General features: G+C 49.0%; 1 protein-coding gene across 1 annotated transcript in view; it reads left to right on the forward strand.

Annotated features, from left to right (window-relative positions):
- Positions 1-3509: 3509 nt before the first annotated feature.
- Positions 3510-14289, forward strand: part of PTEN (phosphatase and tensin homolog) — a 126862-nt gene continuing 116082 nt past the window's right edge. Inside the window, exon 1 of the mRNA XM_082268323.1 lies at positions 3510-4188. Coding sequence (XP_082124449.1) covers positions 4110-4188 — 79 coding nt within the window. The 5' untranslated portion in view covers positions 3510-4109. The remainder of the gene's footprint in view (positions 4189-14289) is intronic.

A 14289-nucleotide genomic window follows, 5' to 3' on the forward strand; every position in this document is an offset into this window, starting at 1 on the left:
CCATGTGATCAGCTGTGTCCAATCACAGTGTAAATAGGTTATCGCCATTCCTCTACTCGCACTGACAGCCTGTGAGTAGAGTAGAACGCATAAGCGGCTCTCCTGACAGGGGGAGGGTCTGCATTGATTATCAATGGAGTCCCATCAGCGATCAATGCCAGTGCCCACCAGTGATTCCAATCAGTGCCTTCTCATCAACGCCCATCAGGGCAGCCTCATCAGCGCCCATCAGGGCAGCCTCATCAGTGGCCATCAGAGCAGCCTCATCAGCGCCCATCAGAGCAGCCTCATCAACGCCCATCAGAGCAGCCTCATCAGCGCCCATCAGAGCAGCCTCATCAGCGCCCATCAGAGCAGCCTCATCAGCGCCCATCAGAGCAGCCTCATCAACGCCCATCAGAGCAGCCTCATCAGTGGCCATCAGAGCAGCCTCATCAGCGCCCATCAAGGCAGCCTCATCAACGCCCATCAGGGCAGCCTCATCAGCGCCCATCAGAGCAGCCTCATCAGTGCCCATCAAGGCAGCCTCATCAACACCCATCAGGGCAGCCTCTTCAGCACCCATCAGGGCAGCCTCATCAACGCCCATAAGAGCAGCCTCATCAGTGGCCATCAGAGCAGCCTCATCAGTGCCCATCAAGGCAGCCTCATCAACGCCCATCAGGGCAGCCTCATCAGTGCAGCCTCATCAGTGCCCATCAAGGCAGCCTCATCAACGCCCATCAGGGCAGCCTCATCAGCGCCCATCAGAGCAGCTTCATCAGCGCCCATCAGAGCAGCTTCATCAGCGCCCATCAAGGCAGCCTCATCAGCGCCCATCAGGGCAGCCTCATCAGCGCCCATTAGGGCAGCCTCTTCAGCACCCATCAGGGCAGCCTCATCAGCACCCATCAGGGCAGCCTCATCAGCACCCATCAGGTCAGCCTCTTCAGCACCCATCAGGGCAGCCTCATCAACGCCCATTAGGGCAGCCTCATCAGCACCCATCAGAGCAGCCTCATCAGCACCCATCAGAGCAGCCTCATCAGCGCCCATCAGAACAGCCTCATCAGTGCCCATCAGAGCAGCCTCATCAGTGGCCATCAGAGCAGCCTCATCAGCGCCCATCAAGGCAGCCTCATCAACGCCCATCAGGGCAGCCTCATCAGCGCCCATCAGAGCAGCCTCATCAGTGCCCATCAAGGCAGCCTCATCAACACCCATCAGGGCAGCCTCTTCAGCACCCATCAGGGCAGCCTCATCAACGCCCATAAGAGCAGCCTCATCAGTGGCCATCAGAGCAGCCTCATCAGTGCCCATCAAGGCAGCCTCATCAACGCCCATCAGGGCAGCCTCATCAGTGCAGCCTCATCAGTGCCCATCAAGGCAGCCTCATCAACGCCCATCAGGGCAGCCTCATCAGCGCCCATCAGAGCAGCTTCATCAGCGCCCATCAAGGCAGCCTCATCAGCGCCCATCAGGGCAGCCTCATCAGCGCCCATTAGGGCAGCCTCTTCAGCACCCATCAGGGCAGCCTCATCAGCACCCATCAGGGCAGCCTCATCAGCACCCATCAGGTCAGCCTCTTCAGCACCCATCAGGGCAGCCTCATCAATGCCCATTAGGGCAGCCTCATCAGCACCCATCAGAGCAGCCTCATCAGCACCCATCAGAGCAGCCTCATCAGCGCCCATCAGAACAGCCTCATCAGCGCCCATCAGAGCAGCCTCATCAGCACCCATCAGGGCAGCCTCATCAGCACCCATCAGGGCAGCCTCATCAGCACCCATCAGGGCAGCCTCATCAGCACCCATCAGAGCAGCCTCATCAGCACCCATCAGAGCAGCCTCATCAGTGCCCATCAGAGCAGCCTCATCAGTGCCCATCAGAGCAGCCTCTTCAGTGCCCATCAGAGCAGCCTCATCAGTGGCCATCAGAGCAGCCTCATCAGCGCCCATCAAGGCAGCCTCATCAACGCCCATCAGGGTAGCCTCATCAGCGCCCATCAGAGCAGCCTTATCAGTGCCCATCAAGGCAGCCTCATCAACACCCATCAGGGCAGCCTCTTCAGCACCCATCAGGGCAGCCTCATCAACGCCCATAAGAGCAGCCTCATCAGTGGCCATCAGAGCAGCCTCATCAGTGCCCATCAAGGCAGCCTCATCAACGCCCATCAGGGCAGCCTCATCAGTGCAGCCTCATCAGTGCCCATCAAGGCAGCCTCATCAACGCCCATCAGGGCAGCCTCATCAGAGCAGCTTCATCAGCGCCCATCAAGGCAGCCTCATCAGCGCCCATCAGGGCAGCCTCATCAGCACCCATCAGGGCAGCCTCATCAGCACCCATCAGGTCAGCCTCTTCAGCACCCATCAGGCCAGCCTCATCAACGCCCATTAGGGCAGCCTCATCAGCACCCATCAGAGCAGCCTCATCAGCACCCATCAGAGCAGCCTCATCAGCACCCATCAGAGCAGCCTCATCAGCACCCATCAGAGCAGCCTCATCAGCGCCCATCAGAAGAGCCTCATCAGCGCCCATCAGAGCAGCCTCATCAGCACCCATCAGGGCAGCCTCATCAGCACCCATCAGGGCAGCCTCATCAGCACCCATCAGGGCAGCCTCATCAGCACCCATCAGGGCAGCCTCATCAGCACCCATCAGAGCAGCCTCATCAGCGCCCATCAGAGCAGCCTCATCAGTGCCCATCAGAGCAGCCTCTTCAGTGCCCATCAGGGCAGCCTCATTAACACCCATCAGTAAAAAGGTAAACATTACTTATTTACAAAATTTTGTGACAGAAATTAAAAAAAAACTTTTTTTTTTTTTTTTTCAAAATTTTCTTTCTTTATTTGTTTAGAAACAAAAATAAAAAGCCCAACGGCGATTAAAATCATCAAAAGAAAACTATCTGTGTGTGCGAAAAAATGATACAAATGTCATATGGGTACAGAGTTGAATGATTGAGTAATTGTCATTCAAAGTGTGACAGCTGAAAGCTGGCCTGGGCAGGCAGGGGGTGAGAGTGCCCAGTATTGAGTACATCCTGGATGCCATTTATGATTGCTCTGTTAATATTAAGGGGGGTGGTATAATTAAATATGACATAATCATTATTGGAAGGATAAAGGGATGTGCACTCCCGGGTATATGAGAGGAGAAGAGGAGGGGGAGCAGGCCTGTGTGACTTTTCCTCCACATACAGGAGGAAGAAAGGGAAATGAAGTAAAAAGATGACATTCTGCAAAAGTTCCCCACTTCTACACCACGTGACTCTCCCTCCTCAAGGAACGAAAAGTAGTCCCCTCTGTGGAAAAATATCCTTCCGCCCTCAGCCTCGAATCCTTCCACTTCTCCCCGGAATCCTCTCCTGCCCGCCCCGGGGAAGGCTCCGTCCAGTAGGGGGTGAGGTCCCGCTGAGTCCGGCTCGGTGTGAAGGGTTTGCAGAGCGGCGTTGGCCCGGCGGTAGATGGATGATGTGGCGCGGACTATGTTGTGTTTGAACAGAAGGCGGAGGGATCTGTGGAGGGGGAGGCGGAGGGATACGCGGAGCCTGTTCGCTGACTCTCGTAGGGAAGCCATGATGGGAGCTTGAGCGTGCGACGGCGGAGACATGAGACGCGGCAGGCGGGCTCCTGCACCGACCACCCCGGTCCCCCCAGCCCCGGCTGTGTAGTGACCCCCCCTCCCCTGGAGAAAGGCCGACACGAAGGGATTAAAGCACTGGCCATTGCAGGAAGGAGCCGCGGCTTGGCCCTCCCTACTCGGAGGATCACGACACCACCGAGCAGTGGAGGGGAGACCCCGGACCGGACTTGGTTGTCCCGAGTGGCGCTCCGTAGGGTGACGGGGCAGTCGGCCCATTGCTGGATATACGGTGACTGAGGTGTACGAGCCGGCCTCCGGACTAGGCCGCATCCCCTCCCCCTTCCCCTTTTCCCCCTCCCCTCTTCCCTCCCGGCCGGACTCTGGCCTCCCCGGGCAGCCCCCGGAGCGTCCGCAGCAGCAGCCGGAGGAGGAGGGGGCGCAGAGGGGAGCCCCAGGAGGCTGACCCCCGATCTGGGCCCGCAGCGGCCCCCCACCAACTCTCAGCCCCCCTCTCCTCCTTCTTCCCCACCCCCCGGCTCCCCGACATGACCGCCATCATCAAGGAGTTCGTCAGCAGGAACAAAAGGCGATACCAGGAGGATGGATTCGACTTGGACTTGACCTGTATCCCTTTTTATGTGTGTGCGCCTCTCTCTATGGGTGGCCCGGGGGGATGGGGGGGGGGGGGGGGGGGGGCAGTGCTGCATTTATTCTGATCTACATTCATTCTGGTCTGCATGGGGGCATGACCGGGGGAAAGTAACATTCACTGACACTCAGACTGGCACACACTGAGACCAACACTCAGACTGGCACTGACACTCAGACTGGCACACACTGAGACCAACACTCAGACTGGCACTGATACTCAGACTGGCACTGATACTCAGACTGGCACACACTGAGACCAACACTCAGACTGGCACTGACACTCAGACTGGCACACACTGAGACCAACACTCAGACTGGCACTGACACTCAGACTGGCACACACTGAGACCAACACTCAGACTGGCACTGATACTCAGACTGGCACACACTGAGACCAACACTCAGACTGGCACTGATACTCAGACTGGCACTGACACTCAGACTGGCACTGACACACACACACACACACACACACACTGACACTCAGACTGGCACACACTGACACTGAGACCAACACTCAGACTTGCTGACACACACTCAGACTGACACTGACACACACACACACTGACACTGAGACCAACACTCACTGGCACTGACACACACACTGACACTCAGACTGGCACTGACACACACACTGACACTCAGACTGGCACTGACACACACACTGACACTCAGACTGGCACTGACACACACACTGACACTCAGACTGGCACTGACACACACACTGACACTCAGACTGGCACTGACACTCACACACACTGACTCTCAGACTCCCTGACACACATACTGACACTCAGACTCACTGACAAAAATTGGCACACCGACGGACTCGCTCATGCGCACACACTGACACACACTGGTGTGTGTCACTCTTACACACTGACACTCACTGACACTGTTACACACTGACACACACTCACTGACACTCTTACTCACTGACGCTCTTACACACACTCACACTCTTACACACTCACTGACACTTTTACACACACACTCACTGACACACTTACTCATTGACGCTCTTACACACACTCACACTCACTGACGCTCTTACACACACTCACTGACACACACTCATTGACACACACTCACACACTGCTGACACTCGCACTCACACAGACACACAGGTTCTCTGGGGGGTGATGTCATTTTATTGAAGTTTTCACAGAAAGTGATGCCAGTGGATTCCATCTTGGGATTGGTTGGACCTCTGCTGGGGTTTCATGTCAGCGCTGATATACAAGGCCGAGGCTTGTTGCTCAGGTGTGGGGATTTCAGGTGAACCAGCCATCCTCATCCAGGGTTCCTCAAGAGGTTGCTGGTGATTTCTTGCTGTGGCTAATTGACCTCCATTGGTGCAACAATGCCTGTTTTGTAAGTGGGCGATTCTTCCCACTGACCACCTGTGTGTGTGTGTGTGTGTGTGTGTGTGTGTGTGTGTGTGTGTGTGTGTGTGTGTGTGTGTGTGTGTGTGTGGTTCTTCCCACTGACCACCAGTGTTGGTGGGGGGGGGGGGGTGGGGGGCATTCTTCCCACTGACCACCAGTTTTGGGGGGGGGGGGGTTCTTCCCACTGACCACCAGTGTTGGGGGGGGGGGCATTCTTCCCACTGACCACCAGTTTTGGGGGGGGGGGGGTTCTTCCCACTGACCACCAGTGTTGGGGGGGTTCTTCCCACTGACCACCAGTTTTGGGGGGGGGGGGGTTCTTCCCACTGACCACCAGTGTTGGGGGGGTTCTTCCCACTGACCACCAGTTTTGGGGGGGGGGGGTTCTTCCCACTGACCACCAGTGTTGGGGGGGTTCTTCCCACTGACCACCAGTTTTGGGGGGGGGATTCTCTCTCACTGACCACCAGTGTGGGGGAGGCGTTCTCGGTGGAAAGGAATAGTATTACCAATAACCACCATTATAAGGGGGTGGTGTTCTCAGTCATCGCCACTGTGAGGGCCTTTCTTTCCCCCAAAGACCATTTCAAGGGGACATTTTTTGCACCATTCTATGGAGGCAATATTCCCACTGAACACCGGGGTGGGGGGGGGGGGGGTTGGGGTGAAGATGGTATTCTTTCCTCTGCCCATCATTGTGATGGGTGTTCTTCCCAAAGACCACCATCATAAGGGAGGGGGGGGTCCCACTTGCCACTCATCGCTGATAAATAGGTTGTAGAAGAGGTTTGCTGAGACTTGAATATGATTTTATGGGTTCTTCTGATGTTAAAAGGTTGAGAGGTACTGATCTAAATCCTTGTCATTTGATTTGCGTAATCCTGTGTATCTTAAAATATTACCATAGTATTTATACGAAAATACTATTTCACATTTGTTTTCATCCCTTTTTTTTAATCCTTGTTTGCAACACGGTACTGCTGATTTTTTTTTTTTTTTTTTTTCGGCCCTTCTCAGCCCCTTTCTGTCTACATACACACACTTGGCTGCAAATCATTGCTTAGGACTGGCTGCCTGATGGTGACATTAGTGGATCATGGCTGTGTAATGTGTTGGTGATGCTGCATGTAGAATCAGGGTGTGCATGTGACAGCGCAGGAGCACAATTGGAAGACAGTTGCCTGTAACAGGAAGTGGCTGAAGAAGGGCCTTCCTGGTGGGGTCACCAGGTATACTTCTTGTATGTGATACAGATTAAAAATCTTCTGACTTTCATTAACATGTTTAGGCTTACTTAAAAGTTCAGTAATAGGTCTTGGATTTACCTTCCTTCATACCAAAGCTTGTGTAGTTGTTGAAGACTTGCATCATGTCAGGAGAGCTGCCCAGATCAACGCAAGGCTGAACACAAGGGCACATAGAAACCAGTTTCTAAGGCCAGTTAACACCACAACACTGCGTTGAGGTGTAGTGCACTGTATAAAAACACTGTGTACCTGCAATTTTACCCAGCTCAACTTGCCACATCACACTGCGGTGATAGACTTGAATAAGGCCAGGTTCACATGTGTGGGTGCGATTTCATGCCTGGGGTCCGGTGCGTTTTTGTTTATTAATTCAGGTCTGAATTTTTTCCTGAATTTGCACCTGAACCGGACCCAAAACGCTCTGCGGTTGCCTTGGACCTGTGTGAACCGGCTCGATTGAGAGCCGGTCATGTGAATTGGATGTGATGAAAATTGCATCCAATTCGCACATGTGAACCCAGCCTGAAGTATTATTTTGTGTGGGTTTATTTTTTATAATGGGGAAAACACTGCCCTTACACACTGTACACTGATTAGTGCATGTGCGGTGCAGCGGCTAGTGTGAATAAGGCCTTAGTTTCTTGGGTTTTATAATCCCATGGTCGCGCCGAGAACCATGTTTTATATATACTTCTAATATAATTTTCCACCTTGTCTTAAAGCGGAGTTCCGGGCACAAAATCAATTTTTTTTTTTTTTTTGTGCCCGTCCGCTTGTTCACCTTCACCTGAAACAGAATTGGATAGTTGGGTATATTTTTTTTTTTTTACTCACCTTGTAATTGTAGATCGAAGATACTCACCTATTCTTCACTTCCTCCCTCTGCGCCGTGGCTCCGCCGTCACTTCCGGGCTTGCAATGATTCCTGGGAGCTGAACGTCGTCGCTCCCAGGAATCAATGCGACGGCACCGGCCCCGCTCATCACTTCCGGGGCGACGCCGCATTCCCTGCTAAACAGCTTCTGGGCATGCCCAGAAGCTGTGGAGGAATGCGGCGCCGCACCGGAAGTGACAAGAGGGGCCAGTGCAGGCGCATTCTGGGAGAATAGGACGCGGAAGAAGACGCGGAAGAGGATCGTGCCGGCTTCAGCTGCCCACAAGAGAGATGAAAACGCTGTGGAAGAAATTTTATAAGTAAGTATTTCTTCTTGCAGGTAAGTGCGAACCGGGACAGATCAGATGCTATCAATTGTGGAATGTGCTAGCCCTGACTGTCCCTGGGGTTCATTGAAAAATGGTTTCTGTGCCCGGAACTCCGCTTTAAGATTTGCTTCCTAGAAAAAATGTTTTGAGACACTTGTAGCAGAAGGAGACCTAGGCTCATGCTGAGTACTTCATTTTTAAAGGATGTGGAAAATATTAAAACTTTCTTGTAACAAAAATACATTTGGGGTAGCATGGCAAGGTTAAAAGGATTTTGTTAGGTATGGTTTACATTCTGCAGTTGGTTCCATCTTGTTGAGGTTTATCTCTTCAGTACTGCAGTTGGTAATATTTTGCATTCTATGAAATGGTTGTGCCATAAAAGATGGAAGCTTGAATAATGATGGGTGCTTTTAGGATGCTGTCAAGTCTTTTGTAATGCAGTCAGGTGCCATAGCTTTCTTAGGCCCTGTTCACACATCAGCGTTTTTCAGTTCATAAAATGCTGATCTCTAAAGTCTCAAAACGCCCAACAAGCAAAATCCCATTAATTTCAATGGTCCCTGTTAACATATGAGCGTGTTGTCGCCTGAAGCAAGTACGTGAGCTTCTTTTTTGACAGATTACAAGCGTTATTGTTAGATGTCAATGCCTACCTGCAAAAAAACGCTTGGAAAAAAAAAGCCCCAAGAAACACCTGAAAACGATACGCTCAGGTGTGAATGGAGCCTTCGAGAGGTTTTAGGGTTGAATGGTTGTATCTTATGGGTATGACTAATGCTGTTTTTTTTTTTTTTTTTTTCCCCCCTAGTAGTGGCCTAATAATATATAAGTAACTAAGTCTCCATTCACACTAATACGACTTGTCAGCCTGACAAGTCGCGGTCCGTTGTGTGGTACGGGAACCGTTCTAATAGGAGCCACACAAGTCGCTCCGACTTAGAAAAAGGTTCCTGTACTACTTCGGGGCAACCTCGGAGCGACTTGCATAGACATTCATTCTGTGAAGTCCGTGCAAGTCGTGCCGAAGTTGCACTGCACGCGACTTCACATGTCGCCCCCGAAGTTGTGCCGCTTCAGTGTGAATGCGGTCTAACTCAAATGTTTAATCTTCTTTAGAATGTTGCATCTGTTTAGATTGAACCTTGCTTGTGGACTACACACTAGGCATTAGGAAGTAAAGGCCTCTGCCATGTCAAGGGTTCATTGTGTGCAGAAGATGGATCTTCTTGTGCTTTGACTCGTCTTTTGTTCAGCAGTATTTTGTATATTTTTTTTAATCAAGGGCACAAACATTTTAGCATGGCAGAAGGACAGTTTGAAAATAAAGGTATTGTGATAATGCCAGATGTCTTTGTTGTGCAGTTGTGGTTCATTAAAGAGGTTGTAAACCCAATTTTTTATTTTTTTTTCACCCTGAAAGAGAAACACATAATGAGCTAGTATGCATATGCATGAAATACTTACCTTAGAACGAGCCCCCGCTGTGCCGCCCGCTTACCTCTATGACGGGCGACATGTTCAGTCGCCCGTCTTCCGGTATCGCGGCATCCGGCCATCTGATTGGCTGGAGGCGTGGTGACGTCACTGCGCGGGAGCTGACGGTCACGGCTCGAGGCTCTGAAGGAACGGCACCAGCGGCCGTTCCTTCAGAGCGCATGCGCCAGTGAGGTCACTGGCTGCATGTAAGGTAAATATCTCCTAAACGGTACATGTTTAGGAGATATTTACAGTACCTATAGATAGGTAAGCCTTATCATAGGCTTACCTATAGGTACAACTTGCAGAGGAGGGTTTACGTCCTCTTTAAAGCGGAGTTCTACCCAAAAGTGGAACTTCCGCTTTAAATAGTCCTAACCCCCTGACATGCCACATTTGGCATGTCATTTTTTTGGGGGGGGGGGGGGGAGCGGGTACCTAGTTTTGACAGGTATCCGCTCCCACTTCCGCTCGGAGTGCCGCGGCGCCCTGAGCGGAAGTTCTCCTCTCTCCCTCCCTGCAATCTTCTGGGACACATCAGAGGTCCCAGAAGATTGCTGGCCACTCGCGCATGTGCAGTGCGTACCCGGCTGTGAAACAGCAAACTGTCACAGCCGGGTGCCCACATCAGTGATGCCGCGGAGCAGAGAGGGAGAAGACGGTGCATCGCTGGACCGTAGGACAGGTGAGTGTGCGGTTAGGCTGGAACTCCGCTTTAAGTTGGAAGTTTTTTCTTTTGGTATATCTGGAGCATGCAACATATTACGAATTTATTTTTTTTAAAGGGTTTTATCAGTTTATTTTATGTATTGGGAAATATGACCGGAAACCGTGTTGGTTCAAATAGGGTGGGTGACCTCTGTACAATCTTGCCAGTGTATTACGTTCTGAAAATAACTTCTTCTGTACTACTGGTGGCAGAGGCTTTTGACTGTTTCAGATTTACTAGTTAGTAGGACCTTTTGAAATGGAACAGCAAGATTGTTCATGCAAAGTAAGTTGGACTACGCTAATATCAGTATTGACTGATCAACATAGGTCTTTGCTTCATTCCTTGATCAACATAGGTCTTTGCTTCATTCCTTGATCAACATAGGTCTTTGCTTCATTCCTTGATCAACATAGGTCTTTGCTTCATTCCTTGATCAACATAGGTCTTTGCTTCATTCCTAGAAGTAGAACTTCCTGAATTTGCATGCATAAAGTTCATCCGTGTTAATTGTTCAGCCACATGCTGTGTTGGGGCCACTGAAGTCTCTTCTGTGTCATCAGCTGAATGTGGAGCCCTCCACTGTGTATGTAGTTCTGATCATTACTTTTTGTTCACTTGGTGGTAAGGGCATACAGACCCGAAACACTCCTAAAGCTCATTATTTTCTTATGGATTTCATTTGCTGCTGTTTTTCCAAAACTTTGAGTCCCGGTATTCTGATTCTATTGAAATGGTGTAATATCCATTTTTATATTTGGAATGTTATCTGTTCCTATTTTTTATGTAATAAGCTTCGTTGCTAGAGTAATTTTTTGTTGTGTTTTTATAGTATAAGACAGTTTTCTTTACAAACTGAAGAAATATATAAAGTATTGTCATTTTATTGGTGATGTACAGTTTTTTGGTTGTGTGTGTGTAAGCATGTGGCTTTGAATTCAGTAGGCAGAATATTTCTCACAGAAACCCATTAGAATGTAGAACTAGTTTAGTAGTATTGTGCAAATGTTGCTAAGAGACAGCCCTGTCATTCAAACAGGAAATGTCTGAATAGCAGTAAATGAAGGCTGGCTCACACACAAATGTCTGTATGTTGTATGTATATAATAACTTTTATATACAAGCTGGACACATTTCTGCAGCCAGATTCCTAGGACCTTCATATTGACAAATGCTTTCTTATGCCAAGCTCAGGCTTCATGTACTGTCAGCTCCTAAACTCGAGTTTAGGAGCTTTTGGCGTTTTTTTTTTTTTGCCAATGCTCCTTAACTCACCTCCATAAAAGCCTGTGTGTCCGTGGCGGTTCACACTACAGCGATGTTAGACATCGCATGCGATTCGCACTGCTATGCAAATCACATATGTCTGTGCGATGCGAATTCAGCCATGCAGATTGTATGGCTTAATTTGCATTGTGCAGGACCACACCCATGCGATTTGATTCTTGTCCGAATTGACATTTGTCACTGCGATATGCAAACTGATCTGGGGGTGTGGTTAACTTTACATTGACGCTCCCAGCAGTTGGAATATGGCAGTGTGAACTGCCTGCGAGTCGGATGCAGTGCGGTAACAGTGGATTTGCAGGGTTCCCGAATTGCATCGTGTGAACCGAGCTTCCATGTACATATATTTTACAAGAGTTTAGGAGCTGCCACATTTAGATGAGGTTTAACCTCCCTCTCCTGTACATGGAAGATTCGTGTTTAGGATAGGAACGTTTTGGCCGCGCATATCAAGGTAAAAGGCCGCAGTCAGGGTAGGCTAGTATACATATAGCCTTATAAACGTTCCACATCTTCAGTATAATGCACCTTTCATCATAGAAATATTTATAAACTTTATCCCTTTTCAGTGCAAGTTGCTAGCTATTATTTATTTCAGGTACTTGTATAGCTCTGTTAATTTACGCAGCGCTTTTACATATACATTGTACATTCACGTCAGTCCCTGCCTTCAAGGAGCGTACAATCTAAGGTCCCTAACTCACATTCATACATAGATAGTAGGGCCAATTTTATACAGGATCCAATTAACCTACCAGCATGTCTTTGGAGTGTGGGAGGAAAGCGGAGTACCCAGAGGAAACCCACGCAGGCACAGGTTGATGGCTTACAGTGTTCTTTTACTGTAGTGGGACAATGGTACAGTACTTAAATTGTACTTTCTGAATAAAGGTTTGCTGTGTGTCTAGAAACTTGTTTTGGAGCGGTTTGTGCCTTGCCGTATTGATTTTGGTAAGGATTATTGTATATGTGATATGCTGCTGGATGAATGCCTAGCAGTTTTGAAAATGCATTGACTAGACTACGCATATGAAGCTCAAACAGGACCGCGTTCCAGTGACCTGCATGGGCTAAAGTGGCCCATTGATGTGAGATAAGTCACCAAACCTGGCTTTTGTTTTTTTTACCAGACTGGGTAAAAATATGGTTTACCTTGTGGAAGGCTGGCGTTTTGCCAATGATCAAGTCATAAGAGGGACATTGATGGGACAGGTGAGCATGCACTCCTATTAATGTTCTGCCCAAGATAACGTGCCACTGGAATGTGCGTGTTCTGCTCATATTCTACACCTCCTCTGAATTGATGTATTCAGAGGTTTCAAAGCTTATGGACTTGTTGCCTTGTGGTTAGTTGGATTTTGCCTGCAGTTCCAACCATATTATAAGGATTTGGGGCAGTATAACTCTCATAGTTTCTATTATACTGGGCTGCATGTGTCTAACCTTCCTAAAATACTATACATTCTGCAATGTGGGAGACCTAAACCCAAAAACAAAAAAATAGCAGCTTACCAGGCCTATTTCCATCATTTCCAGTCCCAGTGACAAGGTCATTACAATAAGTCTCCATGTTGCAGACCTAGATGCAATTAACACATGATAGAGGTTGTTACCCACTGGTTCCCATGTGCCCTGCTGGCTCTCTGTATGCAGCCTGCTAGGTCTACCACCTGTTGGGCACTTTTTAGAGTGTCAGCAGGGTGCCATGTACTTAAATTCTTTCTCTGTTGCAGCACCTGACACCAAAACAATGCTGGTAATGTCTAGCAGAGTGATTTTTCACTTAGGCTACATTCACACCTGAGCGTAGCGTTTTTCGCGCGTTTTTTACCGCGATTTTTGCGGCGATTTTTACCGCGATTTTACCGCGTTTTTTACCGCGATTTTTGTGCAGGCGTTTTTAGAATGAATAGAGATCAATGGAAAACGCCTGTAATCTGCCCAAAAAGAAGCTCATGTACTTTTTTGAGCGTTGGGCGTTTTGTATACAGCGTCAAAACGCTCAGATGTGAACAGGGGCCATTGAAATGAATAGGATTTGTCTTGTTGGGCGTTTTGAGAGCTGATCCTAGAGCAGAAAAACGCCCCAAAAACGCCCCAAAACGCCTACATGTGAACGGAGCCTTAACCAGTTCAAGTATAGTCCTGGTCAGATAGGAAAGAGAGAGCGGTATGAGAGTGCAAGATAATTGTAAGTAACCACTGACCGCCAATGTTGGGGGTTTAATTTTATGACCACTGACCATCAATGGTGGGATTTTTTGAAAAAACACTGCCACTGACCACTTGGGGAGGTGGGGGTACAGTTTACAAAAGACTACTGACTGCCAAGTGGGGGGTTTAAAATACTGCTACTGCCTGCCATTTGCTACGTGTTTGGGGGGGGGGCACTAAAAGCACTAATACTGACTGCCAATGTTGGAGGGGAAGTGAATGGGGATGTATGATGCCAATACTGGGCATTAATACATTTTGAAATCAGTGTTGGGGGTTACTATTGCATCCACATACGCCAGGGCTTGACAAATTTGCTTTGAATCTTGGAGCCAGTTTTTTTTTTTCTTCTAACAAATCTTATGGATGTAGCATGTTTTAGAAGGTGAAATTATCTTTTAACCCTTTCACAGCCAGATCCAATTTTTGCGTTTTTTTTTTTTTTTTTTTTTTTTTTTTTATTTTATAAACGTTTAAAAAATCACTTTAGTCCTGAAAATTACTCAAAACCCCCAAACATTATATATTTCTGAAATCAGACACCCTA

This window comes from Pelophylax lessonae (genome assembly GCF_965119305.1).
Source record: "Pelophylax lessonae genome assembly, chromosome: 9".
Taxonomy (NCBI): domain Eukaryota; kingdom Metazoa; phylum Chordata; class Amphibia; order Anura; family Ranidae; genus Pelophylax; species Pelophylax lessonae.